Source organism: Oryza sativa, chromosome 1, assembly GCF_034140825.1.
Source record: "Oryza sativa Japonica Group chromosome 1, ASM3414082v1".
NCBI classification, from domain to species: Eukaryota; Viridiplantae; Streptophyta; class Magnoliopsida; order Poales; family Poaceae; genus Oryza; species Oryza sativa.
The window spans coordinates 39561684-39583509 of NC_089035.1; the positions used below are offsets into that span (position 1 = coordinate 39561684).

The following is a 21826-nucleotide window of genomic DNA, read 5'->3' on the forward strand; positions in this document are numbered from 1 at the left end:
TCAGCACGCTTTTCTTTTCAGGTTTTTCCTATGCTAATGTCTAGTTTACTTATGAGGTGTATTGCATGAGAAAAATCGATGTTCTTTTTAAGGAATTGTGCTTAATAGAACTGCTCTGTTTTCCCTGCACCATTAGTTCAGGTCTCAGGGGTACATGTTTGCTCTTTCTATGAGTTATTGTTTGCTCTTTTTACTTATTATTCCTTAGTAAATTGTTCTAGGTATAGGTTTCTTTTCACGGTTTGAAATGCTGAAACCCTGAAACTTATGCATTCGTGTATGTTGATTGCACTGTGGCATTATTCTTAGAATAACACAGATGAATACAGTGAAGACAAACTCTTTGGCAGGAAGCTGCTTGCAGTTGCTAGCTTGATATGCAGTAAAATGTTCAGTGTTCAAAAAGTGGCAGAACATCACCCCGTGCACATTATATTCGCAAGTCGCAACGTTACAACGTCAACATTTCACCAATTCACAACTAAAAACAACGTGTTGCTGGTAAGTAGAATCGTATGCCCTGCTGTCCAAAAGGAATGATCTTCAGGCTTTTGTTCATTTCATTCCAATCCGGATATTCAAATTTTCAGCACACGCAGCAAGGAACACTTGCGGCTATTCTGGCCTCCCAGATCATTTATTGGTAACAATTATAAGCAATGACCATGCAAATTCCAGCTTCTCCTAGGAAGAAAGCATTTTTCCGTGATTTCAAAGCTCATCCTGCAAATGGAGCATTACTATGTAAGTCACCCGCTATTATCTAATTCGATATCGATGGAATGAAGGTTTTTTGCAACTTACATGGTAGTCATCATCCCAGTGATCCCTATGACGCTGAAACATAGAGAAGAGCAAAGGGATGTTAGTAACCTAGTAAATCATAGCATTCACTTGTTTCTACCTCTATCTTTGCTTTCCTAAACTCTTGTTTGATCCTTTAATGCAATAAGCAAGGCTCATGCCCTTTTCGCTAAAAAAATCATTATCCACTCTGCATATTTGATATTTCTTGCACTACATCATGAACTTACGGCACTACACAAGTCACAACACACTTCACCACAGCCTCCCAAAAATACCTTACATCTAATCAGATATTAGATCCGGAAAAAAAAATCAGATATTAGAGAGAATTTGTTTGCTTATGTAGGAACGTGTGAAGGACAATAGTATAGAAGAAACTAAGGGACCACATGATAATCTTGCATCAGTAGGCGTTTTTTTAGGGGAATCAAAGGTTATGACTCAGTGACCGGTACTCAGTACTAAGTACTTCTAATAGCTCAATGGTGGCTTCACTAGTTCATGAAGAAAGCAAGATGCAAGTTTGTTATATAGCAGTAGAAGAAATATACTCTTTTGTATCTGTCCTTGTAATCCCTGCCACGGTGCCGATCACCCCTCTCTCTCCTCCGTCGCTCTCCTTCCTCCCTTGCTCGTTCAGCTTCCTGTACAAAAGTAGTTACAGTTAGCTTCTCTAATTCCAGTCATGCTCCCACATCAAGTGCTCAAAACTAAGATTTTGACCTTATCCTCTCTAGCTTTCCTCTCCTTCTCAGCTTCTTCAAAAGCCTCTTTTTCGGCCTGCAATGTAGACAAAACTAAGATTGTGCCTAGCAGATATGAATAGCAGACAACAATTCTGTAAATATTTATGTGATGTTACCTCCCTGTTTGCACCCCATGTTTCCTCAGCAGCTTTTCTTGCATATTCCGGATCGTCACAAATGAGGATGTTGTCAAAAACCGAACCAGCCTTTACCTGCATATGAATAAAGCGTGAGTCTATGTCGCATATACATCATTCAGACCAAACTAGGATTTGATGAAGCAAGCAGACCACTATAAATGTTACCTGCCAAACCTCAATTCCAATATATTTCAAGGGTTTCAGCACATATAGGTCTGGATCATCCTCAAACTCTGCAAAATTGGAATTACACACAGCTTAAGTGGTGTTCAAACAAGAGGCCCAGTTCAAAATCAGGTGCTGAGTGTCATATCACACTAAATGTAGCACATAAAGTTAGTAGCACTATTTGCATACCTGGATTATCAATCCATGGGATCTTCCATTTACCCTTGTAGTTAGGATTCTTGATTTTCTGTACACAAAAGAATGTATGAATATGAACTCTTAAAAGATAGTGCACCAAGAAGGATTGGTTGCCAAAGACAAAAAAAACAAACCTTGCGCTTCCATGGTCCCTTGTATGCTGGATTTGGTATCATTCTAGGCTTCCATATGCCATCATCATCATCATCCCACGTGTCAGGCTGATTTAGAACAAAAGATGCATATTAGTTATCATGTGCGTTCAGTACTTCAGTTATATAGAGAACTTCACTGAAAATGCATACTAGGAAGTTATACTAGAATCAGTTGCATTGCTGTCAGAATCTTATGTTGCAGTTACTATAAATTAAATAGATGCCATGGGCTCATGGCAGTAGGTAGAGGTGTAGAGCTAGACATGTGGTTAAATTGGCCAGTCTTTGGGTGCTTTTAAATGGTTGATACGTTAGGTTTTGATTAATCTAATAGCTTATTACCTTTTTGTCTTTTGGATCAGGAATCTCCTTTGGAATAGAATCATAGCCCTGACCAAGGCAAATGAAATGTTACAACACATATGCACAGTATAACATGTAAGGGGTGGAGTTTTGGCAACACAAACCTCTGGTTTAACTGCATCTGGATCCTCAATATATTCTCTGTCATCCCAATCCTTAGGCTGCAAAAGAAGGCATATATGTTAGTTATGACATCGTAATTTCTAGTCTTCATACAGCTCCAGTTATTGAAATAAAAAGTTACCTTTTTGGCATGAACATCCTTAATCTTGCGAGGAGGGAGGATGTCCCAGTCAGTGTACATGCTCCCTGATTCTCTTTCACGGTTATCAACTAGTATGCTATAGGACGCATCAGGCCTTAGTATGAATGTGTAAACATGCGTCAACTTGTCTGTTTCACATTGCAGATCTTTCTTGATAGGGTAGTTCTGCCCTTGATAAGAAAGTATAAGATGGAGCTTCTTCGTTTGAGTTCCGCATATATCTGGCCCAAACATTAAGCTGCATAAAGGGGAGAAAATAAAGTTAGCAGGCATCGTTTAGCAGCAGACTAGAAAAAGGAGAGCAAATAAACCCTGTATACATGGATTAGTCCTTTGATAATCCAGTCACAGACCATGATCTGGAATTATATAATATAGCTTGAGACACTACCACACGAACAATAGATATTTGTAGGAATTGGAAATCCTGTAAGCAAGAACATACCTGTATGGAGTGTCTCCACTAAATTTCTTCTGGTTGACATAACCAGACATAAGTTTAATATATCCACCACCACATTCAATATCCTGCTCAAACTTTATGGAATACTGGAGTACCAATGTACGGCCCTTGTTACTGAATTCGGGGATCTTGGCCGATATAGCAAAATGCCTGGCGTCCAACGTTGTCTGTATACCTGAATGCCACAAAGAACACAAGGATCAAACACTGTATGGAAGAAAGATAAGCATACAGAATAAACGTTTTCACAATAAAGCCATCAATGTCATCAATTGAAATAGAACGACAATGACAGTAAAAAGCGGACCTTTGTCATCAGGATCTCCAGAATATCTTCCTGCCGTGTGTTTGAACGTTCCAGCTTTCCCTTCGCTCCTTTTCCAATCAGACTTCACCCAGCGGGACTCCCAACCATCTGAATATTTGAAACATGCAATCACGTGAGTCATGACATACACTCAGACAACCAAAACAAGGAGGAAAATAAGCAGCATGGCACCTATTCATTGGAAGTTCATAAATTGGACAAAGCATCACACCTTACTCATTCAAACCAACTCATGCCAACTATTTTCCGTTCAATAACACACTCAGGCTCTTCACGGTCACAAAATTAGATAAACAACAGTTAACAATGACACCATACAATGCTCAATACTCCACTAATTTCACTAGCGGACCTGAACTACATCAACCTGTGATTAGCCCCTTGAAGAGAAGCTCTCATTTTTTGAACGAACAACCCAACCTCCATCCCCATCCATACTTAAGTATTAACAGGTGAAGCTGAAATTGACGGGGCTTTTAACTATTTGCCACTTTTAGATTTGGCAAATAACTATTTGCCACATGTGGGTCCAGTGGCAAAAAGTTAATTGCCACATGCAAATGGTTAAATATCTCGAAATTGACAGGGACAGTAACCATAAAGTCCTTGGATACAATACTCGCACAAGCCCAGGGGGCGACATGGAAAAGCAGCCGCGCCCAAAATGGAAACCGGGAGCAGCGAATCCAGCATGGTGAGCCTCGCCAATTCGAATCAAGCACCAGCACAGAAGTAGCAGCAGCTATAACTATAAGCTCAAGCTAGGGAGCATGCGAAGCGAGCTCCCCCAAAACTGGTAAGCAATTAGGACTAAATTGGGAAACGCCGGATTATTACCTTCGAAGCGCTCCTCGAAGATGACCTCCCCGGCGGCGATGAGGAGCAGCGACCAGAGGGCGATGAATCGGAGGAAGAGTCGGTGGCGGCCGCCGCTGCGACTTCCCATCGCCGGTGGCTCGCCGGAGAAGACGAGGCTACTCCGGTGGCTCGGTAAAGCTGCAAGCATTCCGATGCAATGGAGGAATATTTGTAGCGTGCGCGAGGCCGAGAAAACCCGTGGCTTTTCGGAATATTCACGACAATGCCATCCCGACCTAGCCTAACACATGAACACGAGGCGTTTATGTACGATGGCATTTTGGTGATTTAAGCTAAGACTTCGGGGTAAATCGCGCGAGCCGAAGGGATTAGTGGAAGTGTGGACTGGAGCAGAGCGAGGCACCGGACGGGAGGGGGACGGCGATGACTCGTCCAAGTCAACGATCCAATTCAATGTTCAAACACCGCTACCTGGCCGGTGGGCCCCACCGTCCAGTGAGAGCGCACTAGACGCCGTATCCGCTCGGGGCGACGTAACCAATTCCCGCGGCGGCCAATCGCGGCTCGGCGAAGCCCCCGCGGTAGCCAATGGGGGACGCCACGTCACCGGACTGACGTGTTCACCACTCCACCGCCTCGTCTCGCGCTGCCTGGGATTTTTCGTGCCGTCGTGATGACTGCCGGTCAACACCTGGTTTGTGCTTGACCCGCCGTGATTCGCAGCCTCGATCGCTGGCCGCGGGCTTGAACGCCGGATTGCCGTTGAGGCGTCGCCTAAGTTCCTGCATCGATGGATCGAGAAACTATAACGAGAAATACTGTCTCCTCCATCGTACTTTGTATTGGGACAGTCGACCTCGGGCATGTTCGGCTGCCTGTCTGCGGTGGCTGTGGCTGTATCATGTGTTGTGCGGCACTGTTAGTGTCGGCTGCGTCATAACCGTAGCATAGGCAGCCGAATAGGCTCTTCCGAGACGAAGTTCCACATAGATCTCGACGTCTCGTTTCTCATCCGGAATGACTGAATAAGGCACAGTTTAGTTCTCAAACAAAATTTTTTTTTACCATATCACATTGAATGTTTAGACATATACATGTAGTATTAAATCTACTACTACTTAAAAAATAAGAGGTGCTTCCATCGTCCGTCAAAAAAACCGGGTGAAAAAAAACCGGGCAGAAAAAACCAAGTTTGTCCGATCAAAAAAAACCGGACGAAAAAAAAAGTCCGATCCAAAAAAAAAAGTGAAAAAAAAAACCGGGCGAAAAAAACACCCGTCCTTGGCAAAAAAACACCCGATCCCTTAAAAAGGGAAAAAAAAGTCCGAGAGACAAACCGTTTAATGAATAAAAAAAGCGAAAAAAAAGAGTCCGATTCCCTGGAGAAAAAAAATCTGATTTCCCTGGAAGAGATCCGATCTGTATTGGATTGGAGAAAAGAAAAAAAACACTTCTCTAGGTGCTTCTGTCGTCCGTCAAAAAACGGGAGAAAAAAACCGAGCGAAAAAAAAAGAAAAGTCCGATAAAAAAACCTGGCGAAAAAAAACCGGGCGGAAAAAAACAAATATGTCCGACAAAAAAAAAGGAAAAAAAAGGAAAAAATACCGAAACGAATCCGACTACATCGACGCGGTAAAAAGAGTTTAAAAAAATAAAAAGAAAACTGTCCTATTCCAAAGAAAAATGAATTATATGTATCGTGGAGCAAAGAAAAAAAAGAAAAGTCCGATAAAAAAACCTGGGCGGAAAAAAACCGGGTGGAAAAAAAACAAATCTGTCCGACAAAAAAGAAAGCAAAAAAAGGAAAAAAATCGAAACGAATCCGACTACATCGACGCGGTAAAAAGAGTTTAAAAAAATAAAAAGAAAACTGTCCTATTCCAAAGAAAAAGGAATTATATATATCGTGGTAAAAAAATCGACCGGGCGAAAAAAGAAAAAAATAGTCCGATCCGAAAAAAACAGGAGAAAAAAAAATGGGCGAAAAAAAAATTTGTCCGATAAAAGAAAAGGAAAAAGCTGAAAAGAATCTGACTCCATCGACGCGGTAAAAAAAGACGAAAAAAAACTTTCCGATAAAGAAAAAGGAATTATATGTGACGCGGTAAAAAAAATAAAAAAACCAGGCGAAAAAAAAGATAAAAGTCCGATAAAAAAACGGGGCGAAAAAAAAACAAATCTGTCCTATCCAAAAAAAGCCAAAAAGGGGAAAAATCAAAACGAATCCGACTCCGTCGACGTGGTGAAAACAGGGCGAAAAAATTCCAAAGTAAAGTGAGAAAAAAAATCAAAACGAATCCGACTCCGTCGACGCGGTAAAAAAAGGGCGAAAAAAATCCAAAGTAAAAGGAATTATATGTGACGCGGTAAAAAAAATCGATCGGGCGAAATAAACCGGGCAAAAAAAAATCTGTCCGATCCAAAAAAAGGGAAAAAAATCAAAACGATTCTGACTCCGTTGACGCGATAAAAAAGGGCGAAAAAATTGTCTGTTTCTAAAGAAAAAGGAATTATACGTGATGCGGTAAAAAAAATCGAATCCTATTATATCTAGAAAGGTTTGACACTATTTGAAAGTGGTGAAAAAAACCCTTCGTAAAAGAAATGCACGAGAAAAAAAATTAAAAGGACGGAAAAAAGCGCGGAGGAAAAAAGTCAAATTTATATTCGTCGTTTTTTAGTCCATTTATATATCTTCTTTATCTCTAATCTAATCTAATCTAACTATAAAAAGAGAAGTTTCTACAGTATATTAAAAAAGGAAAAAATGCGCGAGAAAATAAAAACGGTTTAAAAAAACACGTGAGGGAAAAATGTCAGAAAAAAGCACAAAAGAAAACGCGCTAGAAAATAAAGTTTCGTAGTTCTAATTTTCTGATTGTTATCGACATGGTTATGCATGAAAAACGTATATTATCATTACGTTTTTTCACCCGTTGCAACGCACGGGCATATTTGCTAGTATAGAAAAAAAACTAATTACACCGATTAGACGAATATTTTAAGCCTAATTACTACATGATTTGACAATGTGGTGCTATAGTAAACATTTGCTAATGACGAATTAATTAAGCTTAATAAATTCATCTCGCGGTTTTCAGACGGAATCTGTAATTTGTTTTGTTATTAGTCTACATCTAATACTTTAAAAATGTATTCGTATATCTAATATGACACGCTAAAAAATTTTAGTTCGCGAACTAAACGGGCCCTAAGAAACACCCCTAAGTTCCATGTTCCATGTGATTGGTGACCCTCACAAGCCAACGGCGAGGCAACAGGCGGGCTATACAGTGAGAGATCATAGAGCGTTGTGTGTTGGTAGGGAGCGAGAGCCACCGTGCGGGATGGAGAATCCACGGAGGTGTCATGGCGAGCAGGCGAGGAAGAACTAGGGATGAAAACGGTCGAAAACGGTCGGAAAAACCCTCTACCATTTCCATTTTCATTTTATTTTCTCAAAAATGGAATTGGAACGTTATACTCGAAAACGGTAACGATATCGGTAAAGTCGGTATATCGGAAACGGAACCGTCGGAACGGGAATCTATCGATATCGGTCGGAAGTCGAAAATTCATGTCGGAAGCAGAGAACTGTGGTATCAATCCACATTTAACTATGTATGAAGATGACCTTATAATTTCACCCTTGCATCATCACGCTGCCACACAACACCGTTATATGATGATTAATAAGTTGACAATAAGATCGACAAACAATATAAATAAAGTTCAACAATACTTCAACATCAATGTGGCTAAAACATACAATGTAGCTTACATGATAGGATTACATCATAACTAATATTGTCCGACTTTTTTTTAGGATATAGATTTGAAGTCTTCGAGAACACCAAGCTCACAAGCTGGCATGGCTTCAGCTGATCAGCTCCTTGTCAAACATCATTTATCATTTCATCATCAATTGACATAGCTACATCGTCATCCTACAGACTACAGTGGCACATTGCATAAGAACTTTTATGTTGACACTGTATAACTACCATTGTAATTAAGTTTCATCCTAAACTAGACTTTTTGGTAGTTTCCAGGTCAAGGGGGGTCACCGAGTGGAGTCAAGTTGGTGGGGCCCGCCGGTGGGTCCCACTGTCTTTCCTTTTCCCTCTTTTTTTCTTTTCTTTTCTCTCTCTTATCCTTCCCTTCTCTCGGTTCCTTCTCTTGCTCTCTCGATTTCTTCTCTATTTTCTCTCTCGTTCTCTTCTCTGCCTTCGGCTCCTTCACGCGCACCCGAGAGGAGAGAGGTGCCGGAGATGGCGGCCTGGCGCAGGGCGATGGTGGGGGAAGGAGAGAGGAGAAAGGTACGGCGCCAATGGGGAAGAGGAGGCCTCGGTGCGGCAGCGCTCGGCACGGCGTCGCTCGGTGCTTGGCGTGGTGGCGCTTGGCTCGGCGGCACGGAGGCCGGCGGTGGAGGATGGGGGAGGGAAAGGGGCTGGCTGCGATGGAGGCTGTCGGGGCGAAGGAGGCTGTGGCCGACGTCGGCGACATCGACTGCTTTAGTCTCTTAATGCCTAATGGGCTGCTCCTGCTCCTGCTAGCCAGGCCCAGCCGGCTTCCTTCTTCAGAATTTTGTCGAAAATTACCGATAAAAAACGGTTACCGACCAAACGGTCGGAAAAAACCCCATATCATTTCCACTACCATTTCCGAAAGAGATTACCGTTTCCATTTCCGATACCGACAATTACCGATACCGACTGAAACGGTCGGTGCAAACCGGAAACGGAAGCCGGAATTCTCGGAAATTTCCGTACCGTTTTCACCCCTAGGAAGAACACGGTGGTGCCTGGTGCGTGGCGCCGGCAGGCGGCTCGCGGCGAGGCTCCGCAGCCGGGTGATTTACGCGATCTGGGCCGCTGAATCCCGCTGATCCAACGTCATACTGTCACGCCCCGAACTAGCCCCGAGCGGAACAAGCCGGTGACGCTCCAAATTAACCTGTTAATCGATACCAGTCCCAGGAATCCACATGTTGAATCCACATGTCTCTTGGCATCATGGTTTCCCCGATTAGCTAATTACTCAGCCAGGGGTGTCCCATTTCACCCATGTGGTCGCACTGTCTTATGTTCGGATGAAATTCCAAGGGAAACAGTCCTTAAGTGCAAGAGCGGGAAACCGTACTCCCGGTACGTCCCCCGGTCTGCGGTTTTGGAAATTCATTTAGTTCGCAAGCACCGACCCAGGTGTCGGGTTTTCCAAGTCTTTTGTAAAACCCCAAATTTTACCCATCGTTGGATATTTTAAATTTGAGGGGAGGTGTTCCGATGCGCGTGCCCGAAGGCCCGTGCATCGAAGCACAACAGTTGACAAAGGAGGTTTAAGTATTCAATAATTCACGGAGGGTGATTGCAGCAATTTAGGATTGGGGCCGACAGGCTATCTCGCAAGCCGCGGCCGAATTACTTGTGTTAAACATATCCATGCAATATTTGCGGAAAAGAAATACCTATATTTAAATTATAGGTGCAAGATGATCAAAGGTGACTTGCCTTGCTCGAGATCTTAAGCTTGATCCTCGAAATCCTCGCACGGCGGGTCTTCGGGCTCCGAAACTACACGCGAAATAGGACAACTCAACAAACGGCGAAAATAAAGCCCTATTATTGACCTCTAAGCGTGCCATTAGATAGATCTCGAGATTTGAGAATTTTTGGAAGTTGAACGGAGTCAAACGGATGTATGGTTGAGAAGTTATTGGATTTCTAAGATTATTGGATTTTTGGCTAAAGGAAAAAGGATTTATTTAAACCCTTTTTGGAAAAGAAAAGAGGGAGGGAGGGATATTAGACTTTCCTCGGGCGGTTAGGGCGCGGCCCGAGAGAAGGGGCTCGGCCGGCCTGAGAAGGCGGCCCAAAGGCACGCGCGGGGGAGAGGGAGGGGGAACCGGTGGGGCGGGTCCACCTTGCGTGGTCCCGAGTGGGACCCGCTTGTCGGCGGCTCGGCTCACCGTGAGCGGGGAGCAGGCAGCGCGGCGCTAGGGTTCGGAGAGGGGCGCAGTGCACGCGCGCGGCTCACGGAGGACGCGGATGCGGCGGGCCCATGCGCAGCCTCACGGCTCGCGGTGGACCGCGCGCGCGAGCGGGGCAGAGGGAGCGGCGGACCGGGGTCAGCTTGACCCGGTCGCGGCCGAGGTGGCGCCGACGTGGCTGCCACGGGGGCTGGCGGGAGGTTGAAGAAGGCGCCGGCCGGAACGGACGGCGGACGGCGGCTGCGAACAGCAGGGCGAACCACGGCGATACAGGCAAAAGCGAGCACACCGGGAGGTAGCACGGGTTGAGGGGAGACGAGCCAATGGCTTGGATTCGCCGGAGGGAGTTTGACGGCGGCGACCAACGGCGAGAAGAGAGGGAAACGGCGACGACGCGACTAGGGTTCGATTCAAGGGAGTTAGAGCATCTACGCGACTCCGGGAATCCATTCCTTGCGCCGAATTAGGAGGAAACGCACCGAGGGAGGCCGGCGACGAGCGGCTGCTACCGAGCTCGGGCGGTGACGGCGGCGAGCACACAGCGAGCGACGGCAAGGCTTAGGGCGGCGCCAGCTAGCTACTGGGGTCTACTCGAGCTGCTACTCAAAGCTAAGGGGAAGAGATAGAGCGAGGAGGGAGAACGGAGGAAAGCACTACCGTGCAGGCGGGCGCAGTGACGATGGCCGACAGCGCGAGGCGTGATCGCTCCGGCCTCGGGCCGAGGAAGAGGAAGGAGAGGGTGCGCCCGGAGTCCACGTCACGCGTCCTCGCTCGTGCCGGCTCCTCCGACACGCGCAACGACAAACGGCGACGGTGAACAGGCAGGGTTGCAATGGCGCGGCGGCTCGGAGCGAAACAGGGGGATCGAGCGAGAGGGGGAGGGGCGGCTTTTAAGGGGTGGCAATGTCGGTTCGGAAACCGACCTCGGAGCAGTGCTGGGGCGAGGGAGCTTCAAGGAGAAGGGATAGGCTCACGGGCGCGGGGTCAAACGGCATGGGCGATGGCTGGCGCGGCTGCTCCTCTGCGTCCATGGCGCGGGAACAGAGCGGTGGCGCAGCAGGAGGGCGAGGCGTCGGTCCGAGAGAGGAAAGCGGGAAACGGAGGGGGAGAAAGAGAGGTTGAGCCATGCCGATTTGGGGAGGGAGAGGGATGGGAGCGAGAGGCGCTGCCTCCCGATTTTGGACGGACGCGGGCGGCGCAGCTCGGGCACGCGCGCTGGCTTGCGGGGCCGAGCGGCAGCGCGACCACGGGCGCGGCAAGGCAGCGGGGCGCAGGCGCAGCACGGGCGGCGACCGCGCGGGCGCGCGCGCGAGGCACGGTGTGCGGGGATGCAAAATTCGCGGGTGGGGGCTCGCCGGGGAGAGAGAGATGGGGAGAGGGAGAGCGAGAGAACGAGAGAGAGGAGAAGGCGCTCGGCTTGGCTTGGCGTCGGCTCACGCGCACGCGCGTGCAGCGCATGGGCAGAGCGAGGGGAAAGCTGAGAGAGAGAGAGAGAGAGAGAGAGATGGGCCGAGAGATAAATCGGCCCACCGAACCTGAGGGAGGCAAACTAGACTTTTACAGAGGGATTTGAATTTGGAGAGATTTCGATTCGGGATTTGAATTCGACGACGGATCGGAAATTCGAGATCAGGGATTGGCACGGAGACTGACAACATAAAAAGAAACAGATTTCGCAATTAGCGTTTTTAGAATTTAATTTTCCTGCTAGGCGCCACGACGGAACAGACGCTACACATACGGGGGCCCCAAATTGGATCATTACCCAAGGACCCGACCCAAATCGGGGAGGGCTCACATGGAAGCCCGTTCTAATTGCACGGTCTTTCCCAATCCAAAACGGCCGAACCTTTTCGATTTGGGCCATAATTCCCAAGCAGACATGAAGCCCATGAAGTCATTAAGGTTAACCCATCTAATTTGAGCAAAATTGGAAAAAGTACACCGAAGATCCCTCAACTTGCCATTGAATTACAAAATCGTCCTTAAACTGCAAAACCGGATACAACGTGTCCCCTAACTTACAAAACCGTGCAAACTAGGTCCCTCGGCGGTTTTGACTCCGGTTTTGTCCGATGTGGCAGCTGACTCAGCGTGGGACCCACGTGGGTCCCACATGTCAGCCCCTTCTCCCCGCTCCCCTCTCTTCCTCCATCCTCTTCTTTTCTCTCTCCTTTGCTCCTCAGTTCACCACTTCGACAGGCAGGGCAGCCGGCGGCAGGTGGGGGAGACGGGAGTCCAGCGGCCGGCGACGAGGCGGCGGCGGCGGCGACGGGCGACGAGGCTGCCGCGGCGACGAAGCGGGAGCAAGAGGGCCTCCCCCATGCCGCCGCCACCGGCGCCGCCGATGGCGCAGGCGCCAGATCCCGCCACCATGAACCCTCGCCATGGTCCTCGTCGATGGCGCGGGTGAACAGGTCCTCCGCGCCGGCGAGGTCACGGCCCCGACCTCCGTTCCCACCTCGCCTCATTCCCCTTACCCCCGCCGCCTCTCGCGCGCCTCCGCCTCCTTGCCGCCTCGGGTGACCACGCCTCCGCCCTCGACGCCTTCGCTTCCGTTCCAGCCAAGCCGCATCGCCCCGCCGTGGAGGCCTTCCTCGCGATGGTCCGCGAAGGCGCGCTCCCGAATGCCCGCACTTAGACCGTCGTCATCGAGCACCTCGCGGTCGACGTGGACTGCCTCCTCCTGTCGCAGCGCGCACGGCGGACCACCCGGCAGTACAACGTGCTCGCCGTGGCGCTTGCGTCGGCAGGGAAGTTTGAGCTGCTCCGGTGGCGGTCGGGGAAGATGGGGTCGGGGCCTCCGCTCGAGGGAGGAGGGGTCCGGGAGCGACGGCTGCTCGGCGTCGGCGCACAGGTCGCGCACCGCGGCGAGGTCGTCGTCGGCCGCGGCCGCCTCCCGCCTCCCGCTGCTCGACGTCGTGTTGAGGTCCGCCGCCACCTCGTTGCCGGCCGCCGGACTCCCGCCTCCCACTACTCGATGTCGCGTTGAGGTCCGCCGCCGCCTCGTCGCCCATCGCCGCCGCCACCGCCCCGTCGTCGGCCGCCGGATATCCGCCTCCCCCACCGGCCAGTTGCCCTGCCTGACGAAGTGCTGAACTGAGGAGAAAGGGAGACAAAGAAAAGAAGAGGATAGTGGAAGAGAGGGGAGGAGGAGAAGGGCTTGTCAGGGTTATGGATACCACACACCTAATAGTAGTCAACTAAATCTCGGCAGGACACACCACATACCATGTCCTATATGGAAACAACCTGCGGATATAGGAGGAGTTCCGGATAAGGAAAGACAACCAGAGTTCTACATGGAAACGACAAGGACTACTCGGATTGTATCCATATTGGTTTCCCTAGTTCTACTTGTACAAGGGGACACCTATAGGTATAAATACAAGATCCCCTAGGAGGAGAGGGGGGAGAACATAGACACACCCACCATAATCTACGGAACAATAGATCAAGACACAGGATGAACATACAAGCCAACATACGCCAAGACAAGACGTCGGATGTCGACTTCAGAGATAGGCACGGCTAGTCCTATACGGTATCTCCGGATACTGATAGGAGAGACATTGCGCTGTCTCTGATCTCGCCGGGCACGAACTCGAGGAGGAAGACTACCCTGTTGCCGACTACGAGTCAGATCTTCAGACCGCCATGTCGACAACAGTTAGATAGGCTACCCCAAATATTGTACTTGTGTGATCCAGATGAATAAGAGCAATACCGGCTTCGGCTAAAAGGATGTAGGGTTATTACCTGACAATTCAGGGGCCCGAACCTGTATAAAAATCCTCGTCTCCATCTCTTTTACCTCATCTCGCGCATATCCTAGTACCAACGATCCCCATACTATGCAAATACCGGAATCGCGACATCAAACGTCGACATGGCTGACATGTGGGTCCCACGTGGGTCCCACGCTGAGTCAGCTGCCACATCAGATAAAACCGGAGTCAAAACCGTCGAGGGACCTAGTTTACACTGGTTTGTAACTTAGGGGACGCGTTGTATCCAGTTTTATGGTTTAAGGACAATTTTGTAATTCGATGACAAGTTGAGGGACCTTCGGTCTACTTTTTCCAGCAAAATTTGTACTGATTGGGCCCAACAGGCCCAACTAGAGAAGAAGCGCACCCACCAGCGCCGCCTCCCCTCCCCGTCCCTTCCGTCTCCGGCGGCCGCCGCGCCGCCCCCGCCCCCGCCGCCGCCGCAAGACTCATCCGATCCCTCCGCTCCCATGCCCAGGCTCATCTCAGCGCGATGCTCTTGCCATCACGTAGACGCGCGGCGTGCGTCCACATGGGGAAACCTGAACTTGCATGCCTGCGAAGCCTGTCAAGTTTCACCTCCCAGTTGCCCCAGCCTGTCGAGCACTCCGGCATCTGCAAGATTTGCAGCCATATTATTCAATTCAGCCACACCACCAAAAAGAAAAGGTTTGCACCCTGCAATTGATATTTGATTCCAATTCACCGACAGTTCTTAAACTATATGTTTCAACCTAACAGGTTCAGTTCAGTTCTTCAATCAAGTTCAGTGCGAAAACCTGCCGACTGAGTTAACTGAATCGCACGGACTCACTAACTCTACCCAAAAGGCTCATCCAAAAAGTGCTTCTGATCAGGTAAAAAAGAATGCATATATTTACGCGTTCCATGTTGGTTATGTTAGTTGCTTGTTAGTACGCTTGACACCTAAGAGAGTAAAGCACTTGGGATATTAGATTATGAGAATTGGTTGCTCTTTCTGATGATTAAAATTCAGAAGCAAGCAGAAAGGTGACTAGTTTATTCCAAACTGAGGCAGTACACAAGCAACATTGAGGTGATAGATCCAACTAAGTTATAAATAAATAAACCTGAGCCAAATAGTCTCAAGATGAAGACAGAATTGTCAAAGAAGGCCATGGGATGTGGCCTACATGAGTTGTTGTTAGGAGCAACACCCAACCCAAGCACTAAGACGCCCTCCTCTGATTTTGATGAGGGAACCAACTAGCTAGCTAGACCTCTTCTTTTCTAGGAGATGTTTAAGTTTCATTTTGTCCATGGAGTACCTTGCAAGCAAGACCCCATCTTCTACTTACTTAAGCCACTCAATCCGATTCATTTCTTCCCCCTTTTTTACAACATGTTCCGCACGCATAAAACAGCGCAGATGCAGATGGACTAAGATAGTACATCTTTTTCACTGTGAGTTTTGGTCTCAGCAGTTACTTCTTTTTTCGGTTTTCAGGAGGTGCATCAGCTTATGCTAGTTTTTTTAATTTTTGATAGTAACTTGATTGACAAAGTGCAAATGAGGAACAGTTAGAGGGGAATCATCATACTGGTCCAGAGGATTCATTCTTAAGCAAGTTTAAACAATGACATACAGACGAAGTTACCTACTGTGTGACAGCTAGCTCAGGTATGCTAGTCTAATAACATAGATCAGTTACAACTCAAACTTCCTATTAACCAACAACCAGCATGAGCATGACAGCATCATTTCCCACTTCAGAACCCACGTATGCTAGTGCCAAAGTAGAATCATCAATGTACTTATTACCCTGCAGAAGGCATTGATTTCAGATATAATTGAGAGTGATGCGGTGACTGATTCACATACTAACAGATGAACAGGGACTATTAGATGAAGGTAAGCACATCTGTTTTGACTGATAATCTGGACACTCCCCTCTCATATCTGGTCCTGTTCAAAACACATGGGCATTCAAGAAAACACAAAAAAGAAGTGTATTTTACTCGTATTTCAGGGTAGAGCAGTAACAGTGAAGCATACATGTGGATAAAAACCCTTTCATGCATAAATTTTTATTGGCTCCTCATACAAATAAATTGCAGCCTTTATGTTTTTTTTGTACAACTGAACAAGCCATGTTGGTTCTTGTACATCACACATGGCAGAGGTCTAAAGAGACATGTTTGAAGTACAAAGGCAAGGCAAGCCAAAACATTGCACCTCCAGTTCTCCCTGCTGCAAAAATTCCTGCCTAGCTTTTGAGGCTTATCAATCAAGCAAGGTTGGTTGGATGTCATCGAGTGGGAAAGTGGGCACTCCCCTTCATCAACACCAATCCAGAAAGAAATCTATATAACAGCCTATTTCAGATGAAGGGCTTTCGAAGGAAAAGGAGATGGACCAATGTGGTTCCATTGCTTGCAAGAACTTGATGCATGCGGCTTGAACAAGAATGAACAAAGATTTGTCGTGAGCTTGTGAGGCTAGTAGAACAAGGTGACAAGAAGAGCCTATCGAAGTATAAGCAAGATTTCTGGGGAGGACTGGGAAGTATAGAAAAGGTATGAACATCAACATGTTCTTGTTCTTGGTAATATTTACACAGAAGTTTTTTCCCATGTTGTGGTGCATTGTTGATGTAGAATTCATGTCTACTAGTAAAAGTTTCCATAGCCTGACATGATATTAATCATGTAGAAGTAGGCATTGACACTACACTCGTATATAGAAATGATCTTATGCTAAACTTTCTGGCTGGATACATGATGTTGTTTTATACCTGTTCGCATGCAGTAGAAGCTGTAGTAGAGATTTCAAACGGCACATTAATGCCATTCAGATCTTAAACATCTGTGTCCTTATGGAGTTAAGTGTGTTGTTTTGAAGTTCCAACAAGGCTGAAGCTGGTCACAGCAAATTTGGTTCTTAGGAAGTAGGACAGCAATGAAATATATTCAGCTACAGCTATTCGAAAGTCAGACAAAAACAATACAGTACTTCGTACAGTTTGACTTGTAATCTGTTACATATAGACGCCAAACCGGTTTTCAAGCATAAGCAGTTTCAGCCATTCAGTTTTTTTTTTAAAACAACTCCATTCAGGCTTCAGTCATACAGCACTTCAGTTTTTGCATATGCAGGCACAGGGAGGAAATGGTCTTGTTGAGTTTTGAGCAGAAAACATCAATTATAGAGGAGTGTGGCAAGGAGATATGTTAAGGAGATGGGCAAGAAGGGAGGCTGGATCACTGCACTCAAGAAGGCTTTCACCTCTGGCCCTAAGGACAAGCCTACAAATGTAAGTGGTACAGGAAAACAACTAATTACATCCCTTGATCTACCTCTTCTCAACAGTAAATTCCTCATTATGCTTCTCCCACTTGCAACTGACAAAGTACTGAACAAAGTTTTTCAAAAAAGAAAAGCAAAAAAGGATGATTGCCAAAATCTGGTCTTTGCCTGGAAGCAACTCTTGCAAGCTGTATGCACATGTAGAATTGTAGATGAATACAGTGGTGCCGTAGCGACGAATACACTGTTCTGTACTGGACCCAGCAGTACAGAACATTTTATGATGCCAAGTGGTGAATTACTCAAAGCAATCACATTTTATGATTTTATCACAAGATTTTGTAGTAGATGCCAAGTGGTGACTGACAGGTGTGATGGCAATGGCAGGGGCAGCTGGTAGCGCAGTACTCTCACCAGCACAGGAGCGGCGGCGGCGGCGCCGCCGCCGCGAGGGACAAGAAGCGATGGGGATTCGGGCGGTCGCGGCAGCACGCCGAGCCGTCGCCGGCGGGCGCGCTGATCAACATCCCGCTGTACCGCGAGCCGAGCAGCATCGAGAAGATCCTCGTCGACGCCGAGATGGAGCAGCAGCACCGGCAGTACAGGGCGCATTACCAGATCACGCCGGCCAAGCCAGCCACGGTCACCGCGCCCGCCGCCGCCGCGTCGCTGCCAGCGCCGCCGCCACCTGTGTCGGCACGCGAGCGCCAGCGCCGGCGTGACGTCGACGACGACAAGCCCGCCATCGTGCTCCCGCTGCCTCCGCCGTCGCCGCCCCCGCTCATCAGGAGGTTCGACCATGACAGGGAGCAGCAGCAGAAGCTGCAACAGATGCAGCAGCAGACCCGCGCCGAGACCGAGTGGCGGCGGCCGCAGGCGCAGCGGCGTCGCGCGGCGAGGCCGAGGGGCCCCGCCCCGCCGGACCGCGCCCGCGCTGCCGCCGTGGCGATCCAGTCCGCGTTCCGCGGCTACATGGCGCGGCGGAACTACCGCTCCCTGCGCGGCCTGATCCGGCTGCAGGGCGTGGTCCGCGGGCCCAGCGTCCGTCGCCAGACGGCGCACGCCATGCGGTGCATGCAGATGCTCGTCCGCGTCCAGTCCCAGGTCCGCGCCAGCCGCGTCGAGGCCATGGAGCGCCGCAACCGCCACCACCACGCCGCCATGCTCCGCGACGCCGCCCGCTGGCGCGCCGCCTCACAGGTACGTGAACAAGAACAAACACCGTCACACCAGCGACACCAACCAAACACCGCCGCCTCCGGTGACATCGTCGTCGACGTCGCGTGTGCAGGACGGCGGCATCTGGGAGGACAGCTTGCTGAGCCGGGACGAGATGGACGCGCGGACGAAGCGGAAGGTGGAGGCGGTGATCAAGCGGGAGCGCGCGCTCGCCTACGCCTACTCCCACCAGGTACGATGCCGTGCCGTGCCGTGCGTCGCGACGGCGACGCGGCGGCGGCGGTGTCGGATGGACCGACGTAGTAGTAGTACTACGTAGTGGTTGGATTAGACGTGCCACGAACGCGGCGAAAAGGACGATTTGGTACGAAAAATATATCGTGTGACCGGCCAGCTAAAAGCAGGGCGATTGATCATACGGTGTACCGTCGTTGTTAGTTGGTGCCAAGCCGAAATCGGCTAACTTTCCTTACGACCTCAACACATCCGAGTGACTGTGTGCTGTGTCGGTCTCATCTTTTCGCTCATGGCTCATGGTTATATTTATCAGTCAAAATTTAAATTTTCAACCTTAAATTTAGAATTGATTTGGGAAACACCCACGGCTCTTCCGGCTAGCTCCATAAGGTGGGTTAGACGACCTGGGTTCGAAACCTCACCCCTTCTAATTATTTGATATTAGGTATTTCCCTAATATTTGCTTTTTTTAATTAATTTTAGGATTCCTTCATCCAAGCTTATTTTTCAATCTTTATTTTTGATCGCTAAGAATATTATATAAAAGTTTTATTCACATATTATTTTTCGTTTGCAAATATACAATTTGGCTTATTTTTCGTGTGGCAGCTGCTGAAGGCGACGCCGATGGCGGCGCACGCGATCCTGGCGGACCTGCAGTCGGGCCGGAATCCATGGTGGTGGACGCCGATCGAACGCCGGCACGAGGCGGAGGCGGCGGCGGCGCTGCTATCCCGGCAACGCGTGGAGCACGTCGGGAACGGCGGCGGCGGCGGCAGGCATGTGGCTGTGACGGCGACGCCGGCGCGGTCGGTGGTGTCGTCCTACTCGACGGCGACGGCGACGACGGCGGCGAGGCCGAGGGCGACGCGGCCGGCGAAGGTGGCGTCGAGCTACGGCGGCGGCGGGAGCATCCGGGACGACGAGAGCCTGACGAGCTGCCCGGCGTTCGGCGGCGCACTGCCCAACTACATGACGCCGACGATGTCGGCGTCGGCCAAGGCGAGGGCGCGCGCGCAGATGCTGCGGCAGCAGCAGGAGAAGCAGGCGCAGGCGGCGCAGGAGAAGCCGAGGTTCTCGTTCGGCCTCGGCCAGAGCATCGGCAGCTGGGCCAAGAGCCCCTTCTGGAAGGGCGGCGCCGCCGCCGCTCCGCCGTCGATCTCGTCGCGGGTTGCCACGCCGGCTGCGTCCGTCGCCGGCAGGCACCGGCCGACGCGGTCGTCGGTGAGCGAGCTCAGCGTCGACTCCGCCGTGTCCATGCCGGCCGGGATCGGCCGGAGGACGTTCAAGTAGTACGATCAAAATCGCTTGCGTCGTGTGTTTGAATTCGTCGTGTCGTCGTCGTCGACTCCTCGTCGTTCGTGCTTTGGTTGGTTTGGTGTTTAAGTGTAAAATGGTGTGGGTTTCTCGTCGTCGTTGTCGTTGCATTGCATGGTGCGTATGTGCGAGCTTGATGTGCGTGATTCGTCGCGGTTTTTACACGTGTGGTTGCTGCCTCCTTTTTTTACGATTTTGTCTCGTGTCGTGACGATTTCGTTTTTTTTTGAGGGGTTGGTTTGCTGTGGTGTAAAAGCTCGGCGAGTTCATGGAACAGGATATGCTCCGTGCGTTCGTGCGCGTGTGGCGTTATTTTGTCATTTGTGATTTGTTCGTGTGCCGTTCCAGTGTTTTGGGAAAAAATTTTTATCTTTTTGCTCGTTTCTGGTTGGCAGAGATTGCCAATCGCCTTCTAGAGCCACTACTACTAGAACCCTAAAAACGCTGGTTGTATCGTGAAAACGTTGGTTATGAATACTACTGCTCTTTTATTTTCACAGTGTCGTGTTATTTCACTCTTACATCAATTTTTTTCCTTTTTTTCCATGCTCGAATAAATGCGAAAAGGAAAATAAGCCATAATTGACCCGAGTGGCGTAGACTCGTTGCCTACGGTTAGAACGGTTAGCCACATGGGTAGCCATTCTCTAAAATTTTATCAATTTGGTAACTAAATCTCTATTGCTTCGTAAACACACTTGCACATGCGACAATATTAATTTTGTACCATTTGGATCGTATAGTCATATGCATAATTATGGATATATTGCTGAAGAACGGAAATAAATTTAATTTTGCTACTGAATGCACTCCATTGGTTTTAAATAACCCAAAACGCGGAAGGAAATGCATAAAACATATATATCAAACATGCGTGATGGCATGGCTATAATTACGATGCACGAGTTCACTCGATTTAAAATCTTAATAATCACTAAAAACCTATAGCATGTAACGTTGATGCTATTTGATACAGTTTATCATGACATGTGAGGTTTTACTTGTTAGGGGCGGAGATAGGTAGAGGCGAGTAGTGGCTTTGGCCTACCACATGTTTTACTTGTTCTTCTTTTTTCTTTGCACTAAAGTTACCGTAGCTTTAGCAAATTTTCAGAAAAACCAGTATAGCGAATCCCGTCAGGGACACGAGGGCACAGGATAAAAATAGGATGAACTTTACATATCTTCCAGATTTGTTTCCCCCACCGACTTGATTTTCTTCCCCACCGAGCAACAACGCTTCGTCTTCCTGCTCCCTCCATCCATTCCTCTACAGTGGCCATCCTCATCCTCCCTCTCCTCAACTCATTGACCATTGTTTTCAACGCCAACATTCCTTATCCTCTTCTCTCCCTTCCTACGGCGGATTCGGAGCATGTGAGTGAGTGGAGGTTGGCGAGGGCATGGGGGTTATAGCCAAGGAGGGAGCCAACTACGGCTGTGAGGTTGGGGGATGTCATGTGTGAGCGGAAGGAAAGGGAAGCGGCGAGGCTGAGGGGGATGAGGTCCTGGGCATCGACAGTAGGGTAGAGGCAGCTGATCTCGACGTATATGGTGACGTCGAAGTTGATGAAGTGCATGAGAGGTCGTCGGGTTTCTTCATGCTCCTTGGCA

The 21826-nt window shown here is 48.8% G+C and overlaps 2 protein-coding genes across 6 annotated transcripts; one reads left to right on the forward strand and one right to left on the reverse strand.

Annotated features, from left to right (window-relative positions):
* Positions 1-342: 342 nt before the first annotated feature.
* On the reverse strand, positions 343-4729 carry LOC9267167 (calreticulin-3). Its single transcript, XM_015765355.3, has 14 exons — positions 4471-4729; positions 3613-3720; positions 3288-3480; positions 2822-3080; positions 2682-2738; positions 2557-2604; positions 2194-2280; positions 2051-2108; positions 1859-1926; positions 1670-1765; positions 1531-1587; positions 1359-1451; positions 805-837; positions 343-723 (listed from the first exon to the last, which is right to left on the reverse strand). The coding sequence occupies exons 1-14, from the start codon at positions 4637-4639 to the stop codon at positions 712-714; spliced, it is 1338 nt and encodes a 445-aa protein (XP_015620841.1). The 5' UTR covers positions 4640-4729; the 3' UTR covers positions 343-711.
* Positions 4730-14550: 9821 nt separating this feature from the next.
* Positions 14551-20709, forward strand: LOC4324972 (protein IQ-DOMAIN 13). Of its 5 annotated transcripts, none has more exons than XM_026022399.2 (8): positions 14551-14880; positions 14953-15068; positions 15721-16084; positions 16354-16749; positions 17329-17486; positions 17867-18679; positions 18771-18890; positions 19505-20709. In XM_026022399.2, exons 5-8 carry the CDS (start codon positions 17412-17414, stop codon positions 20186-20188), a joined length of 1692 nt encoding a protein of 563 aa, XP_025878184.1. In that variant the 5' UTR covers positions 14551-14880; positions 14953-15068; positions 15721-16084; positions 16354-16749; positions 17329-17411; the 3' UTR covers positions 20189-20709. The 5 variants fall into 5 exon arrangements, with proteins under 5 accessions (XP_025878184.1, XP_015646793.1, XP_015647008.1 ...); XM_015791307.3 differs by having other exon boundaries at positions 15721-15853; XM_015791522.3 differs by having other exon boundaries at positions 15721-16749; positions 17314-17486.
* The last annotated feature ends 1117 nt before the right edge of the window (positions 20710-21826 follow it).